Raw genomic sequence first — 19,237 nt, forward strand, 5'->3', positions numbered from 1 at the left:
CACTCACTAATATATATTAATTACTTGCTAAATCACCATTATGGACTTGATAAATTGTTATTTATAAAATATTTATTTTTAAAGAGGCTCCTCAATTTTATTTTGTTACTTTAATAAATGACTAAAATTGAAATTGTATTAAATACTTGTTCCAATTTCATATTAAATAGAGATTTGTCAATTTATTTAAATTGATGTAAAGGGGGTGGTGACGCTATATATACATATGTATATATATATGTAACCAATATTTAGACTAAAATGCCCTATTGTATTTTATAAAAATTTATTATTTTTGTAATAATTTGTTAATGTTAGACATTAATTGTATTTTAAAAGTGTTAAATACGTGTATATGAGAGAACGTTTTATGGTGTTGCAAAATGTAGAAATAGGATGTACAGATGTATCAGAGGCGTTTTGTGCAGATTAACTTGGCAGTTCTATCACTGTCCACTCATTCGCCCTGAAATTCGCCTAGGCTGAAAGGAATACACATCTATAGTCAAATGTCCATAGATAAATCTTAAAATCATATTACTACTCGAGCTTGTCCAGGAGATTTGGTATGGAAACGAAATATTAAACATCGAACTGTACTTGCAATAAAATAATTTCTGTGTCAAGTCCTTTAAGGATCATAAGTAGATAATAATTCAAAGCACTAAACCATTTAAAAAACCATAAAGTTATCACTATAAAGAGTGTATACACCATTAAAAGATCAAGTTAACATTGTCCAATTTTTCTCTACAGTTGTGAAGCGGATTGGTCGTCCCCGGCCGATACCTCTGATCACGGCACCTTTGTTAAGTGCGTACAGTTTTAACTAAAATTTGAAAATCTAGGCAATGAATCCAGTCTGTTTATACAAATCAATAAATAAACAAATTTGGACACGTTTAAACTTTAAGGAGACTGAACTGACTGGAACATGGCGCTAATTTATTAAGAATAAAGGGTTTGTTTGTGCGTGAGTCTGTGTGTTGCAATGTGAGGTTCAAAAACTTAAATAGTTGAATGCCATTGTGCTCAGATCTAATTCTTGTCTGTTATTCAGTATCCAATATTTCTTCGTATTAATTTAAAGCTTTTCTCCCGTGAATTTGTTTCCCTATTTAGTGAAGTGACTCAAGTTTGCTCGCATTCAGTCGACTTCAAAAGCTGCATAATACAGGTTGTTCCAGATTGAAATGACCATTTGATGAGAGATGACTGTAAAGCTAATTTAAGATCCAATTTCAGGGAAACAAATCAGGTACCGAATCTAAATCCTTTCAAAGGGAGTAGTCAGATTTTAATATTTTTTTGTTTACATTTTTTCCAATGTATTTTTGAATAATATTAACCCTATCTACTGAGGAGTGAGAGCTGTGCTAAATTTAATTACTGTAATCGAAAGAACATTAAATATTCTATAAGGCTATGTTGTCATTTTGCCCATTATTACGTTTAGACTATCACTAGTAATATAAAAATGATAAAGCAATTCAACTGAAGTCGCACTTTAGAAATCTTTTTAATAATCTAATGGTCTAATGTACCCCTTTTCCACGGAAATCTTGTTTACTAAATTTTCATGGAATAAACTTTCCAAAAAATGTTATATGCGTGAATTGTACCCAAATTTCAAGTAATCCATGGACTGGTTTAGAGGAAATTGCCCGCTTACAGTCCTTTAGGAAAATCTCTATTTTGGTCAAGAGATCTGTTTTAATATTGAAGTTTTAGCAATACTTTTAATATTTTTCAAAAATGCAAATGTGATAGCATGGAAGATAACTTTAAACTGGTGCTTTGCAGCAGTTTCATCCCTCCCCCCACTAGAGGGCAAAAGGGTTTCAAATAGGATTCTAGATATATTAGTGGAAGTTTAAGGAAAATTATTGAGTTTTTCTTTAATGTCGCCGAAATGTGACTTTTGAGTTATGCTGACCATAAACTGAATGACAATCGCGGGCGCACACTCACAGTTCAATAACTTATCCGTTTATGACTAGTAAAACAAGATCCAATTGAATTCATCCCAAAATTAGTTAATGTTAGTTGCTGATTCTGTCAAACAATGGCATTTGAACTAGAAATACATTTACTTAACAGATCAAACAACATGAACTGAGTGCATGAATTCTAAGAGAAAACTGCTCACATATGTAAATTAGACACACACACACACACACACACACATAATATGTATATATGTATATATATATTTATATATATATATATATTTATATATATATATTTATATATATATATATATATTTATATATATATATATATATATATATGTATATGTGTGTGTGTGTGTGTGTGTGGACTGTGATTGCGATAGGGTAACTGTAATTTTGATTCCTTTAAAGTAAATATGTTAAATCGATTACAACAAATTTGTGTGGACTATCGATAATGTTCGATACAAAGAACTAAAAGAGATAACATCAGATTTCAAGAATTATTGTTAAATTTCAAAATAATGTTGAATATATGTAAGAAACATAGCTGTTTCTATAAAACGTTTTAGATATAATATAAATACATATTTTAAATTTTGATATTATGTGTAGATTGAGAAAGTGCTAAGAGCGGGTCAGGGGTCGCAGGGTTGTGACGAGATTTGGTGCGCTTGGGACGGTCGGCTCACCCCCCCTTGCCCATCAAATCTCATCAATATGTCAATTATTACAAAACATTAACTCTTCTCGTCTCGTTCTATAGTTTAACCATCGCCTAATTTTATAATTAAAATTTGAAATGTGATATGAAATCTAATATTGCTTTAAAATTACTATTTTTTCCTTAAGTTATAAGTTAAGAATATTCTCGTACAGCCCAGCAGGATTCCTGAGAATGTGGAGGTGTGTGCGTAGCTTCCAGGAATTTATTAATGCAGCATGTTTCGCCAACTACCATATTGTTCACTTAGCGCATTCCGTTCGATTGACAACCATTGGATTTTGTTTTTTATTTACTTTTTCTGATATGTTTAAATTACTAACACTGGTAGGGCGCACAAGTACAAGGCATTAATTATTGCAAATAATTACACGTGGTGATCTTAAAAGATTATCTGTGCGAAACAGATCAGATACTGAGCTGTTAAAATTGGTCAAGTAGTCGTACGCACACCCTAAATGTAAATTAAAAATGTTGTTTTAGAATAAACTTAAAGATGAAGCTCTTGTAATAAACACGTCTTCTCTCACTGATGGAGAAACGTTAAGGGTATCTAAAGTATTTTTGAAGAAAGACTGTATAAAATAAAGAATACGAACAATTTGTAGCAATTTTCTGTAGATATATTAATTTTTACCCCAAATCTTGTTGCCTGATGATATCTTGAAACTGTAATTTGTTAACATGTCCATTAGAATGAGTTGCTGTGAGTTTGATGAGCAAAACCTGCTACTCTAAGCAAAGCTAATTTAACCAATAATAAAATAGTAAAAAAAAATTAACAGCTGTGGGTACAGCAGTTGTGTGACGACAGCGGATGAATTGCATCACCTTCAGAACATGAGTTTTATGTTATTTATTGCCCATTAGTTGTAAGCCATGAAATATCCGTCAAGCCAAGATGAGTAAGAAGGGTTAATCTCTACTTAAGGTATTCTGCAATCATCCCGACATCTCTGCTCAATGTCAGATAAAATAAATGATATTTTCACAAAGTTTTATGAAGTAGATATCAATTAGTTTTATGTATTTATTGACAGATATTAATAGATCAGATAAGAACAAACAAATATAGTAAAGTAATCGTCTATTTTCGTTTTGACTAACTTTAAGAGAACAGACCAAGGAAACACATATGTATGTAGTTTACTTTAGATTTTTCCAATTTAGTAAAGTTTTTGAAATCATGAGAACATCTTTTTCTATGGACCAGTTATTAACATTACTCCACTGTTTCCTTGATTATCTCTCAGTAGACAAAACTTCATTAAGCAGCAGAATGTGCAATTTGAGGTGCAGTTAACTTTATGATTTCATTTTCTGCCTAGTATTTCCCTCTTTCTCAACACCTCAATGTTAGCCGTGCTCTCCTGTTCCTAGAACACTTCTGACTTCATCTACCATTATTTCACTACCCAGTACAGTTTCTATTTTTGCACATGGAATATAACAAGAAAGTACTCAATGTTCAGATAAAAAAAACCTTTATTAATTGTAAAATATGGCTTTTTAATACACATTTCGTCTTTACTCCTTTATCGCCTTCCATCCAGTGATTAAACAATAACAATTAGGAACTTTTACTGTTGGGCAAGGCACTTCTTAATGGCTTATTTACAGAGTAGCTTTCATATTCATGTCTCTTCTCACTGAACAGAAATCTCTCTTTAAATTTTTTTAATTACAAGCAATTATTATCACAATTCCATTTAATAATACTGGGTCAACATTAATAATACTTAAGATCATCATTACTATCATTAGATCATCACTGGCACTACGTTAGATGCGGTACCATACTCTAGGTCTTATGAGAAAGAACCGTCTCTGCAAAATGCAGGTAGCACCAGCGTTCTGAGATCAAATACTATACTAAATACAAACTTTCTACATCTAAAAAACTGCACAAAGTGTGAGCTCTCATTGGTTAATAATACCGATATGATTACTGCACCATGCGGCTGCGCTTTGCGCATTTCATATAATAAAGAAAGGACCATTTATTTGTACTTAAAACTTTCAAACGACCAAAAAGATGTTTGATTTGCGCCAGAAATTACTACCTAATCTCTTTTCTTCTATTGTCTTCATCTTCTAAGGATGCCTCTAACGTAAAAACTGAAATAGTTCTAGAAAGGATCTGATGGGGTCTAACTTTGGCCTTGTTGAAACCTTTTGGTATTATAATGGATGATAGTAAGGCAACTAGAGCAAGGGCGCAGCAATAGGTAACGATCTGGCTGTAGTCAACGAGCGCCGTCTCGTCCAGGAAAGTTTGTTGGTCCAGTTCATCCTGCCAACAAGACCAAGTGTTGTTCCACAAACTGGGATCGGCCATGGCTTCACTGGGAACGTTCCGAGCTTTAACCATACTCTGACGATATCTGAAAATTAAAATAAGCAATAAAAACATTTGAATGGCAAAAATTGGTTACCCAGAGGCTGAAGGAGAAAAGAAGCTCGGCGTAGTTAATTCGGGACAATTTTTTTAAAAAACGAAATGTGGATTCAATACCCGCTACTCTTTCGCTTTTCTTAGCCTTAGAATGAGGGAAGCACATAAAATCTGGTACATCCTGCGGTTTTTATGGGGGATATAATAGTACCCATTTTAGTGCTACCCACAAACTCTGCATAATGAAAACTTGAAATTCGAAAATCTGTAATGTTTAGAATACTTGCGGTGAGTAAAGTCGGAGGAGCTGCTGTAATCGGACACACTTAACTATTTAAACAGAACTAAAATATTTCTTACCCCTGCAGAAGCTGTTCGAGGCTTTGGAGGATGATTTGATTTTCTTCAGCCAGATTAATCTTCTCGCAAGGATCAAATCTTATATTAAATAAACAAGGCGATTTCAAAGGGTTGCATTCCATTGACTGTTTGCTCGAGTTGAAGGAAGAACATTCTACTTCTGCTTCATGTCTTAAGTTGAACATGATGTCTGGATTAAGGAGAACAGGAGGTTGCGGCATAGGATCTGTCAAAAAAAGAAAAAATCTTGTTCTAATTATAACGCATTGTTTGATGTACCTAAGATTGATTTAATAGCAAACTTTTCCTGAAGCAGTTTAACTTCCGCTGAGGAAGCGGTATTCTTCTTTAAAAACTGAAATCTTTGTGGCCCAAACGGTTAAAGAGAAATCTTTGAATGGCAGACAAAAAGCTGCTGTCTGAGTGGGTGTTGGCGAAATGAAATGTTTCTGCAAGAAAGGTTTGCTTTGCATCACCGTCTTTTAGGACCTCAGTTTTAAAATAATATAAAAGATGTATTTCTGCAACTAGTATTTCCGCAATCTTAATTTTTAGAATACTTAATTTAGTAGGAATACTACTTAACTATTTTTTACAATTTATTTGAGAAATTAGTGAGAATCTGTTTTATAGAGTTTTCAAAATTAAAGTAAATTGGTTTTGCGTTTTGAGGAAACCTCTAACAAAAACTGATAAACTAGAGTGCACTACATCCTTGTAACTTTGGTTCATTTGTACCTAATGTTAGTAAGGTGGGCACTTTACGATTTTTGGCTAGACAACTCACTCACAGGACTGGAGTGACATCTCTAGAAAGGGAGCGAAAACAAATTATCATGGTCGGAAAATAAATACTTGCATTTCCGATTTAGACGCAAAAATTAGCCAGAAGCGCAATTCAGCACCTCTACGCAGCTTATGAGTTAAGAGAAATTCATCTAAATGGATGATACTCCGCATACACTTAGCTCATCAGTGCTTTATCAGTCATTGATGGTCAGTCAACACATCTATGCCAAACCGTTCGGCACGCAAAGAAAGAATAGAAAGTAGAAAGAAACTAACACGGAATGCCACGCTATTTAATTATTTACCATTGCTGGATCCAGACAGAGTTTCCATTTGAGTTGCAGCCTTAATTTTGGCTTGTATTTGTTCCTTAATGATGTATCCTGAGATGGCCACACCGGCCTTGGACAACAGGACAGAGTCTGTGTTGTACTCCAACGCTGAGTCTCGTCCAGACTCGCCGTACCACTCATTATTTCGCTCGCCTGTAGCCGATCCTGAACATAAAATAATTAAATTAATTACATTTCCTGAATGTATTCACAAGCATATTTCATTGATCATATCTGGTCGACTTATTATATAAATATTTGAATATAATACGTATTATTTGTTAATTCATTTCTCTTGCAGAAGAGTTGAATGAAGTTCTGCAAGGAGCTCCTACGCCAGTAAGCATCCTTATCTCTAAGCTATAGAAAATTGAGCTAAGCTTTTGTACAAAAATTGTAGATTACCAGTGATATATTTCCAGTCTCCACGTCTGATAGCAGCGTAAGGATTTCCTATATCGTCAATATTGTAGAGTATCTCCTCTCTTGGAGAAGGTAGATCTTCTGACAAAGCTGGCCACATGTCTATTCCGTCGATGTCACCCAAATCTTGAGGATCCAAACCTAAAGAAGACACGATGTATCATATGACTGCATAGATGAGCAAAATATACATTATCAGAGTTCAGTGAGCCCTTATATGGCAAAAGGGCAGGGTTTTACCTGCGAGCGAATAGAATGTAGGCATCCAATCGGTAATATACATTAATTGATTGGCTACCCTCTGAGGTTTCTTGATCAGTGGACTCCAAACGGCAGCAACGCCGCGATTTCCGCCTTCCCATGCCGAGTTCTTTATCTGTGATAAAAAAAAAAATATATATTCATTTAACGGATAACTGGGAGGGTAGTGCAAGAGGAGGACAAGAATGACCCTAATGTATTGTAACTAGACAGAATTACACCTGAGTATCCTGCTTTGCAGCTGTTAGAATTTCAATGATCAAGATGTTATTAGTCCAATACCCATGGTTGCAGCAATGGTTTTAAATCCAACTGCCGAATTTCTGAGCAACTAAGTAATCTAATGTAGATAGTTCCCTCACACACCGGCTGCAGCGCTGCCTATTAATTGACAACGCGCTGTTTCAATTTAGATCCTCCGGTTTATTCATGTTTGGCGAATAATTTTGTTTTTAATAAATATGAGATTGTACTATGTAATGGGTATTAGTGTAAAAGTATTTGGAATTTTTTCGACATGGTGTGCTCTAGAGAAGTCCCCTACAGGTGTATTTATAAGTTGTTACTTTGATTAAAACTCGATTCAGGCAGTTTGAAAAGTTCGCGAAACTTCTTCGAATAGGAAAATGCTCTTTTACTGATGGAGGCCGGATTTAGTACTTTTAAATTTTGACCATGACTACAGGATGTTTGGTCATTACGAACCGAGCAGTCCAAGGACAGCTAACCATAAAGTCTGCACGATTCCAATGCTTCTTTTTACAAAGCGTTCAAGAAAGTAAAGATCGTGGTAGCGTTTTTAAAAAAATGATAAACTAGGAGACTGCAAAGTTGCAGTAGTGAACATATTACTTGATTCTTTGGAAGGTAAGCACTAACCATTTAATAATTATTTAGGTACTCACCCCTCTGAATGGGTAATTGGAGCCTCTGTTTGAGTGAATGCCATGCGTAGGCGCGCCATTGTCCGACAGGAACACTATAACCGAATTATCCAGCATATGTCGGGCACGAAGAGCACTCACCACTTCACCAACTGATTCGTCTAGTTTAGACACCATTGCTGAAAGACGCAGATTTGTCAGCGGACATATTTAACACGACACTGAAGAATATAAATAACTAGTTATGGTCACTCACCTGCATACACTCTCCTCTCTGGATCTTCAATATGAGAAAATTTGGCGACCAACTCATCTGGAGCTTGGAAAGGATCTCGCATGTTGCCCGTGTGAGGAGCAAGATGGGCAAGATACAGAAACAGCGGACTATCTGGGTCGTGTTTGTTAATAACAGACACGGCTTCCTCGGTGAACAGATCTGTGGAATACTTGCCTCTTGCAGACCAATCTACCGTCATGCCTCTTCTCATGTCGTAGCCCTCGTACGGCTCGTACTGAAATTTATAATCAAAGATATCAGATGTGCAAGAAGGCTCTCAGCCTCTATTCAGCAAAATCATTTCTTTCATGCTTACTTTATTTATGCTTTACTTTTGTATTATTTCCCTTTCACGTTTTTTTACTAATTTAATGTTCCTTCCTCAAAATTATATTTTTTTCTTTTTCTTATTTATGCAAGTAATTCAATAAGATTAAAATCTTATTTGAAGATATCAAAAATAGATTGGAGCAGAGAGACTTACTGTTGCTCTGACAGAATGGTTGTAGTAGTCATGAAAACCCTGCCAATAGCCGAAGTGCGATGCGAAGCCTCGGTAAGTCGGAGTATACTGTTTTCTGTAGAAGCCGAGATGCCACTTTCCAATAGCATGACTCACATAGCCTGCTTTAGCTAAAGCTTCTGGTAGCAGTTGCTCTTGCAGAGATAAACCCCATGGCTCTGATTCCAGAATAACCAGGTGCTGCATGCCTAAAATTAATATTATAAGTTGAAAGGAACGTTTTCATAGTAACTTGTAGCAATGAGTTGATGCTCTGACATCCAAGAATGTCAGGACAGTCGTCTATCTAGGCAGATTGTGAACATTTTTGATTCGCAGAGGTGCAATTGCAAGGAATGCAATTACTTTGGGCCTCACTTAATTGAGATCTCAACAAATGAACAGTCAAACCAAATTTGAAAGCAGAGACAATTTCTTGACACCTACCGTTTCATCACTAAAACCTGTTCGACAGAATTTGGATCATTTTTGGTCAAAATATTTTATTTCCGAGAAGGAACTTGAACTTTTGTATGAAAATAATAGAACTCCAGCGTTTCAAATATTTGTGTTCTTCGTTTTTCCCAATGAACACAAAAATACAAATTTCACAGCCGTACTGGTCAAACAAAAAATAAAACAAGACTGAGCCATCAGAACTGAATTATCTAAAAGAAAACCTTTACATCATGAAGGAATCTTGATGGGCACGTTAGAACAGTGAGAAGAGCAAATGCGCTAAATTGGCTTCACTGCCATGCTTGGCTAAGTCCATGATTTTGAAATCATAAATAACTTAATTTTGATTATTAATTCAAATAACTTCAATTCAAATAAATAACTTAAATTTGGGGATTGGGTTACAATCGGCCCCAACCTCTTTCATAGTTACTTCCTCAAATCTTATAGTCACCAAGTCAACGATCTCGGCTTACTCTACACAATACAAATTCTATTCATCAAAGTAACTCTCAAAACTCGAAGACACCTACAAAACAAACTTCTGGTTTACTGGCTTTCTACGCATCCGGCGCTACGCCACTGGCCAGTCAATAGAAGTTGATGTGAAGTTAATGTGAAATGAAAATCGAGACCGCAGTCGATAATGGCGGAACAAGGTTAGCTAGACTAATGAGGTAGCAAGTGCCTACTGAATTCTTCAAATTGTTTGTAACAGTCACTAAACGAAGGTTACTCCACGGCCAGCTGCATTGACGACACACCCTAATTACGTTGCTCTACCCTTCCTAAGCGATAATTGATATACATTCGCTACCAACTTCTTTGTTCTTTACCTGCAGCTATTTCCTTTTTTTCTTTATTCTGTATCAATCAAGTAAATACTTTTGGTGAATCGTAATAATAACTACGACACTATAATTATGGCGCTCACCGTCTTTAATGCTGGGGAATGAAAAGAATGCCAAACGTCATCAGTGCAGAACAAAAGCGGCCTGCATAAATATTGCAACAAATTTAATTGTTTAAACAAAATGCACTCCCAGACTTCCTCTTACAAAACTTTCCTAAAATTTGCTAATTTTAGATTGATTGGAATTTTTATTAATCACTCACAGTAAGTTTACTAAATTGAAAGAAGTATTAAGAGAACGTGATGTTTTCGACCCTCGATTTAATTGATTTAAATTCAGTTAATTTCAAAAGAAACTGACAAGTCTTTATCTAAATGGTGGAAGTAGGAAAGCCGAAAAGAAATCAAGAGATTCTAACTACCGGTCAAGCGATTTCCTGCAAACTCATACTTCTTCTTCTTCTTCTATCGCCTATTTTTTCAGGCGGGGCTTAACGTCCAACTACCAATTAGGTGTCGCGGACGGAGGCGACTAGCAAACATACTTTACTGTAAATTTCTTTTATTAACCTTTAAATAATATCCAAGGCCTAAGGCCGGGAATCGAACCCAGTACCACAATACATATTTGCTTTGCAGGTCTCGCCTCTAACCGCTCGGCTACCGTGGGCCCTGCAAACTCATACTTTTAGAGAAGGTATGTATTTAATTAGCAGAAAATTAGCTAGTGATAATACTAGAGATTAGATTTGAGTAGAATGGCTGATCAGAGAAATACATTCGTGGTAGGTGCAAACCACGCTAAAACACACATTCTTAACAACAAGACATGTTTCTCAGGCCTCAAAACGAATTTTCCCATTTCCCAACTCTTATTATCTACAAAGCTGGACAAAAATTTAAGGCAATAGGTAACAAAATTAATCAGTTTAAAACTGTTAAAAAACTTCAATTCAAAAATAACTTCCTTGGAGATTCTGCTTCCCGAAATTATTCTGTGGTCAATTGGCTGGCGGAGCTCACAATTTGTACACACATCTTAGTCTTAATCTCTTTAGGTACTCATTGAACTGCTATCCAGTAGTAGTTAGTAAATAATTACTAATTCGACTAGTTACTGCAAGCGAAAAGGTCTGAATAATCTTGCCAACAGCCAAAGGTCTGAACCCTATTCACTTCACTGCATTAGGTCTGGAGCAGCTGTGCATTGTACTCTTAAGAACAATCTGGCCTCCAAGAACTGTAGTTTCACCCTTCATGTTTCATTTCGAGTGACGTAACTAGTGCACTTGATTCCGGTATCTGCCCTTGGGTTGGACTGGGTGGTTCAATCAAAGAACCATATTGTTAGCTCACGTCTCTGGCCTCCCCGCGGGCTTCACTTTAACCCACAAAGGAAAGTAACAGGTGACCTCCCACACCTTTTACACTTACTGCATTTAAGTGGGCAGAATTATTCCAACATTCACTTCCGTTAGTAAATATAGATGGTGGGGAAAGGTTCAGATCAGGACTTGAAAGAGATTGTAGTTAATGAGTCAGGACCTCACCCTTGAAATCGCCAAATTCACCTAAAAGCCCCCCACCACACTAACCAGTGAATGTAATTCTTTAAACAATCTTCAAATAAACGTGATTTTGGCCTTAACATTGCAAAATGGAGGTTATTAAGAGAAAATTCCGAGAAGCTGGTTTCTAGTTATCCGTTTGCAGTTCTAGTCGTACCTTTTCTACCACACCGGGGGGACTCCTTCAGTGTCGGGTGATCGAAAAAATAGATTTCCCGGAAAAATATTTCAAATATTTTTGGTAGGCCCTTCTTCGAGTTGCCATTGGCTAGTCACTTCAAGGCTCTGGACTTGTAATTATTAATGTCTTCACTTAGTTGGGATTAGCTGGCCACTGGCCAATTCTGATTCACATATCACTCCCATTCAGTTTCCACAATGGATCCTTCACAGACGGTCTGATTATGCTAAATCTGCTCAGTTGCAATATATTTGTCTGCCAACTCCTTCTACAATCAATGCGAGTCCAATATTAAGAGAAGGATAGTGCAGATATTGGTGTAGGTTTGGCTGCGAAATGTTTGTCACGAATCACGATGTTATGGAAAATTTTAAGTAGCTTTAGAAATCCACTAAAATCTAAAAAAAAATTCGTTTGTAACGAATAATTGGGGTGAATAATTACTGGCAACATTACAACAAATTCAACTTTCTGTAGAGTTGCCAATAAATAGTTCGCTCTGCATCATTTTCAAAGGGCGCCTTAAAGGAAAGTTTAACCATAAGTGCCCTTTCTCGAATTATCCTCGAAAAATGTTTCAATTAATTTAGATCTACGAGAGAGAAATGAGGACGTCCACAGTTCAAAGAAAATAGACTTTTATATTTTCTAGATAAACTTATTTAAAAATAAATAAAGAATGCGGTAAACCGCTGAAACGTAGGTACCTAAAGGAAATCAATTTTGAGCTTATTGCGTTTTTCTGGTTATGAGATTCATTGTTCACACCCACACAATTTCTTAAAAGCCACTTTTCCTGTCTAAGAGGACCTAAAATCGGATGTTACGTGAGAACTGGATATAGTGAACTAGAGACAATGACATACTTCTCTAGTTAGAGTATAGAGACTTGCTGTTGGGCGATTTGATGGGAGTGGCTGGAAGTGAAGGTAACGCCGTAGAAAGGTCCGGCGTCAAAGAACTTTGACCCAACACGACTGACCTTCACCAGGCGTTTCGAGCAGAAGACTCTCTTGCTCTACTCAGTCCAATATCACAAGAATCGCAAATATTATAGTTTTTGTCTTAGTTTAATATACCACATAATTGTTTAGTTGGCAATTATGCAAATCACAATTTTATAGCAGGTGATTATTTGTAAAGCCAAGGTCACCTACTGTGCGGCCTCTCACTTGGGCGGTTTAGCTATAAATAACCCATTCTATTACTTAACCTCAGCTGTACCATTCCACGATTACTTCATTTAAGAAGAGCTACGCTTGCCAAACGACTGTGCAATCAATAAAATTATAAATGCACTGCAAGTATTCTTGTGTTTAGAAATATTAGTGACAATAAATTTTGTAATGACAATTACATATGAACCAATGTTTACAAAATTGTTTGAATTAACCTGGACCACAATAGAGTAAGTTTTGACTGTTTAAGTTGGCTTAATGCCCTCTTCTGGCACCCACATCTCCAGATTGGTCCAGACAGCTTCTGTGAAGACTGTGGTAGGAGGAAAGGAAACGATCTTATAACATCAGACAAAATAACTGCCACAAGGCTTCTGGCACCTGCAGGCCCGAGGATAGCAAAATCGACTAGTGATTAATTAAAGCGCGGCACCTCGAGAAGAAGGAAGAGGCTGGACCTGGACGTTCTGCCGCAGGATAGAATATGAGTCTCATTGGGTGTAATCTCAGGGAACTTGATGCTCTGCGAATTATAATTTAATCTGTGAGGTTAGTACTGACCTGTGTGCACGGGGTACTTGGCTGTGAGCAGGGCCGCTCTAGACGGGGTGCACAGCGCCGGAGTATAGTGCTGGTTGAGTATCAGTCCGTTGTAGGCGAGGGCGTCTATGTTGGGCGTGGCGATCTGGTTGCTACCATGGAAACCAACGTCGTTCCAACCCTGCAAACATTTTTACACTTATATAAACATAATCTGCTTTAACAAGTTTGCATACATTAAAACTACGAATTAATCACTTGCACTTTGGTGGCACTGGCACTACTTCATTGGACTCATCAACATGCTACCCATAAAAATCTCACGCATTTTTCGTACTCCACTCCTCATAGACCAAGTATCCAAGTATCCGCCGAGATCGATCTTGCATTCAATTACTTGATCTCTGCTGAGGTGACAGAGTGAAGAAGTGATTCTCTTTGATGCTGGTTATTTTAAATATTCTTGAAACATATAGTGAAAGTCTTGAATGCAAAGATCCTCTAAAATTTACATTTACGCTGTGGTACTGTTGAAGGATGTACGAAGTCCTACTACTAAAAACGTATTCTTCCGTGTAGTTAGTCCACGTTTCCGGTGGACTAACAATCTATTCCAATGCATTCGATGCGTCTAAATATTATGCACCAAGTCACCATGTCCTGAGAGAAACTTTTGAGGAGGACTTAACTCTCAGTTCCCACAGAAGTCCCTTCTTAAAAGAAGTTTAATGGAAGTTTCTCAAAAAAGGATAGAGATATTTGTAGGGAGTCTGTATAAAATGTTTACAAAAATATGGAGACTAATTTCCATTAGCTCAGTTTATCCAAATTCTTACTTTAGAAGCAAATGTAATTACTATTAAAATTTTATATTAAAGAGAAAGGGCACATTAGAGTGTTATCTGAGACTACTCTCCAAAACTGGCCGGCAATATTCTTGGAGAAGTTTCCAATAAATTGATAGAACAATAATCGTGTGCTTGAACTGGAAAGAAAAACATTGGAGCCATTTCACAGATAATCAGGAAAACTGAAGAGCTTTTCACAGACAATCACAAAAACACGACTTTCATGGCAGGTTTCATGAATAGCCTATAGAATCGTCTCATGTCGATCAACATCTTTTCTGCCATACTCTATTGTGCTTTAAAAGTAGTAAATGAAAAGATGGAGTACTCCAGAGCTTCAAAGCTAATGTGAATTTTCTTTTCTATACTCAAGTAAGTAAAATAGAAGTCTGTTTTCAAGGTTCCCTCACACTAGCAGTACAGCTAAGCGAGCGACAGATTAGGTAAATAAAGACGTTATTATACAGCTGTCAAAAAAGAAATGTAAGACACTTGCTGACCTTTATCAATATTTCATTATCCGAATATTCAAAATTGAATGTATGATCATTAAAGTAGGCAGCCAATACTACGAGAGTACTTCCGGTAAGAGGAAGTATTGCGATCTTTTCGAAATTCCCAGTTTGAGTTTTACACGGGGAATATCCGTTTGGACTGGAGTGAAAGCAGTAGTTCCCAGAAAAAGGTGTTTTCTGGATAAAAGTAAACAATGTAAGAAGCAAAAAGTTTGTGTCCAGTGTTGTCTACCAACTACAACTTACATTTAAATCTTCTCCAAAATAGCACCAACAATTTTCTCTTGATTCCCTTTTGGTCTAAATAATTTTTCTTATTTTTGGGGATTTCTTGCAGAATAGCAGGCTCCCGTCTCAAGTGCATTTTCAGTATGTTGAGTGGTTATACAAAAGTAAAATGTTTGTGAGATTTCAATTGCACTCCATGCAAAAATAACACCAAGTTAATGTTAAATAACTCTATTCGGTTGTAAAATCTTGCTCAGGCAGGTGTTTCTTAATTGCGTGAGGCTCTGTCGTGAGAGTCATCCTCAGCCAGCTCTGCGTGCTGAACCCCAATGATCGATGAATTAGTTACGTAAAAGATTGGCACCCCCCTTCCCCAACAAATTTCCCTCCCTCCATCAATTAACCTAATTTTGATGTTATTTAACTTAATAGTCGAACTAATTACATCGTTATTCTCCCAGTTAATTGTATGTCCACGATTGTTGTCCTACATCTTTTTTCAGGCGTTCATAAATACAATTCTGTCGGCCAGATTTCCTGTACAGCCGTTTGTAACGCCTCAAATTCTTAAACCGGATACAGCAATCTCCGCTGCCTCTTTCAGCATGTTTTGATGCTTTATTCTTTTCTATTTTAATTACCTACTCCTTCGTTTTTAAGTCTTTGCCCAATAATATTTAGTTTTTTTCTGTGGCTCCTACTAACATGTCCATCGTGTTTTATGTTTTTAAAGAATTATGAGTCTAATAGATTCACTTCTGAACACGATCGATATGAATGTAAAACGATATGAATATTTATTGGTTTCGTGACCGTAAATTATTTAATTAAGGATTCGAAATTGGCGAGGAATCGGTCAAATAAAAATGGCAAAAAGACGAGTTATTGATTTAATTTGACCGATTCCTCTTCAATTTTGAATCCTTAATTTAATTATGTGGACATAGGCAACTAAGAACATACTTATTGGTAAGAGTGTTTTTGCCGCTACGCGATTATGCGTATTGAGCAGGCCGATCCATACCTACGAATGTGACCATCGTTACGTGAATGTCAATGAAACAATGACAAAACGCATTCCTTAGAAATCAGAAGGGTATTTGCGACGAGAGTTTAATGGATCTGTCACATTCCGTGTATCCGGAAGTGAATGAAACAATGGTCCCCTAACGGGCTAGATTCCTAACCGGAAGTTACCGGTTTTCCGAGGAGGATATTCGTCTCCCTGAATCTGACGTTGCCCAGATTCCTTAATTTAGAGGGCGCGTTGTTAGAGACCCAACTGTACCGGCTGCAGAACTACTGTTCGCAATGCACTTCTCAACAATATTTCTAAAAATAGAATTAGTACCATTTAAAGCAATTAATATTCGCCTGGGGCAACAAATAACTGTAGAGTTTAGGTGCACTTCTGGGTCGAATCACCCAGTTCATATTTTTTTTTAAAGTGAATTTTATTGTCTAAAGATTAGGATTTTACATTGTAAGTGAAAAAGAGTTTTGAAACTATTCGTATGTCTCTGGTGTTTAGTAGCAAGCTTTCCGCTGCTACCCACTAACTGCAAGCCTTTACTTTTCACCTTTCTGACCGCCCAGCTCTTCATTATAACAAATGGATTTCTTAAAACAGTTGTGTGGACGTAGCTTCTTCTCTCTGGGTTCAGACCGCTGGTGAGGACTGCGGTCTCCAGTTCTATTGAACTCTTTAATAACTCAGAAACAACTAGTCCATTTCCATTCCCATTTCATAATTTAGTTCGTCAATTTTTTTCTAAATAATTATAATTGTTGTGCAATAATATTTTTTTAAATATATAGTATTCGTTATCCTTGTTGCTGTCCAGAGTCAGTGGCTGCGTCGGTTAATTTGCTTTGTGATAATGTTTCTTCTTCTAAAAGTTTCAATTTTATGATTATCAATTGGAATCGACCTACCAGCGCAGATTGTATAAATCGTAAATTGTATAAATCAACTTCTAAATTGTCAACTGAGGGTAAAGGAAGAAACCTCGCTCCACCTCAAACTGTCCTTATAATATAATTTTCCTGGGGAAATAAAATTTACAGATCTCTGCCATTATCAGGCCAAGCTTAAAGAAAATCGATGGTTGCACCAAAACTAAACTTAAAATTTTACAATTCAGAGTTACTCTGACAAAACAAACGCCCACCACTTTGTAAATACCATTTTTATGGTAACTGGGAGGTATGTTCGTTGACGTAGTGTTCGTTAGCATGTCTGCCAGCCAGCTATAACTTGGAGGATCCGAGGGTACTCTGATCTTATATCTTATAATGCAAGAAACTTTTTAAATGGAGTATTGATCGGAAGTAAATGATACCCGATCGAATATTTCCTGACTCAATTGCGAAAATTGGAGTCATTATAGTTTCCTGATAGAGTAGGTAAAAACTGATGGGACTACTTTTATGACAGAAACCTCAAAAAGAAGGGATTTCAAGTCGGCGGAGTGTAAGTTTGATGAAGATAGAAATGTGACAAACTCACCATATCATCGGCCAGGATGAGGACCAGGTGTGGTGGTCGAAGGGCGACGCTCAGGTTCATCAGCGAGACTGCCAGGACGGCAAAAAAGAAAACCATGTTGACGGCACACACTGCACTCTGCACTCTTCACCTTGTTCAGCTGGGACAGCGCAATGTGATAGCAGACAGTGTCTTGCCTCACAACACAGACTTAGTGTGCGCTGGAGCTGGCCGCCGCAGTTCTTATAGCCCGTCAAGGCTCGACCAACTCTGGGATCTCCTCGCGACCTTCGCCAACTTTCCAACCGTGACTCATTCATTCATTCCCATAAGCTGCTCTTTCTCTTTAAACTTTTCAAACACTATTCTACAAATTATCATTCACAATACAAATCTTATCATTGTGAATGATATCGTCATTTAAAATGCTCGTGTGACGCAGTAACAGTGACGTTAAAATCGTCGTTGATAATATTCCCGGCCAACGAAATTCTTGACACTTCTTTCTCAAATATTTCATTCGGAAGCATTCCTTTAATTAAAAGGCATTTAAAATCGGAAATAAAATATTAGCTAATTTACCTGATAAGCTAATTTAATTTAGAACATTATTCCCCATTGCTCTCGATTTTTTCTTTATTTATATTCACTACTCTAATCCTAAGTATTACTAATACTTGTGAAGAATGTATTTTGTTTCCATTTATTTCTCTCTTATTGTGAGAAATATGCCCAAACAATAAATATAATTATATAATTATGAATTATATTAAATATAAATTATAATTTTCATTACTTTTGGTATCAGCATTTGTAGAGAGAATTTGTCTGATTTGTTAGGTTAACTTAGCAAGTTAATACAATTTAAAATTCTAAATTTCACTTATTCTTAATTTTGACATTTTGTGCTGTCTTGTTCTGTTCTTCTTATACTTGCTTTTGTTTTGTCTTGTTTATTCACATAAAATGTGCTTCATTATTCTTTATTTCTATATTCACTATTATTTGTATGAATCTATTTTGTACTCAATTATGTAGCCAACTCTTTTTGTACGGGTTAGAAGACCAAACAAAAATAAGAATAAATAAATAAAATTAAAAGGCAATTAAAATCGGAAATAAAATATTTCTTTATGAAATGATGATTAAGCTCTTTTTAATTTTGGAACTTTTACTCAGAGTTACGTACGATATTGGTATGAGGTACATCCCCATTGTTCATCTATTGCTGCGGAGAGTTTAATTTTTTCCCTAAAATTTATAGTTTGAAGACGATGATTAGTAAATGAAGTTTTCTTCGAAAATAGCTCTTCGGTTTTCTGTAAAAACTTCCGCTCGAAGATCTGTAGCTTTTCTTTGAATAATTTTTACAAGCTACAAGTGGTGGGGGTAGCATTTTATTAGTAACCATCAGTCAGGATTCCCTGACCTTCAGAGTTAGAAGAAATACTCTCATGATTAAGAACTTTTTTTCCACTAG

At 36.2% G+C, this 19,237-nt stretch overlaps 1 protein-coding gene across 2 annotated transcripts; it reads right to left on the minus strand.

Annotated features, from left to right (window-relative positions):
* Nucleotides 1-4,143: 4,143 nt before the first annotated feature.
* On the minus strand, nucleotides 4,144-18,002 carry LOC141462121 (arylsulfatase B-like). Of its 2 annotated transcripts, XM_074143724.1 has the most exons (10): nucleotides 17,779-18,002; nucleotides 13,700-13,859; nucleotides 8,882-9,108; nucleotides 8,377-8,632; nucleotides 8,142-8,299; nucleotides 7,216-7,351; nucleotides 6,958-7,116; nucleotides 6,526-6,717; nucleotides 5,432-5,657; nucleotides 4,144-5,060 (listed from the first exon to the last, which is right to left on the minus strand). In XM_074143724.1, exons 1-10 carry the CDS (start codon nucleotides 17,872-17,874, stop codon nucleotides 4,736-4,738), a joined length of 1,935 nt encoding a protein of 644 aa, XP_073999825.1. In that variant the 5' UTR covers nucleotides 17,875-18,002; the 3' UTR covers nucleotides 4,144-4,735. The 2 variants fall into 2 exon arrangements, with proteins under 2 accessions (XP_073999825.1, XP_073999826.1); XM_074143725.1 differs by lacking the exons at nucleotides 13,700-13,859; nucleotides 17,779-18,002 and adding an exon at nucleotides 9,892-9,908.
* Between the last annotated feature and the right edge of the window lie 1,235 nt (nucleotides 18,003-19,237).

This window comes from Rhodnius prolixus, unplaced genomic scaffold (genome assembly GCF_049639745.1).
Source record: "Rhodnius prolixus isolate KJV_2025 unplaced genomic scaffold, Rpr scaffold_18, whole genome shotgun sequence".
NCBI lineage: Eukaryota > Metazoa > Arthropoda > Insecta > Hemiptera > Reduviidae > Rhodnius > Rhodnius prolixus.

Bases quoted from the DNA above. Each gene is read 5' to 3' on its own strand.
- LOC141462121 (XM_074143724.1), bottom strand. From the start codon at position 17,874: ATGGTTTTCTTTTTTGCCGTCCTGGCAGTCTCGCTGATGAACCTGAGC. The intron at 13,860-17,778 runs GTGAGTTTGTCA...AAATGTTTGCAG, and splicing joins TCATCCTGGCCGATGATATG to GGTTGGAACGACGTTGGTTT. The intron at 7,117-7,215 runs GTAAAACCCTGC...TGTCTTCTTTAG, and splicing joins TACATTCTATTCGCTCGCAG to GTTTGGATCCTCAAGATTTG.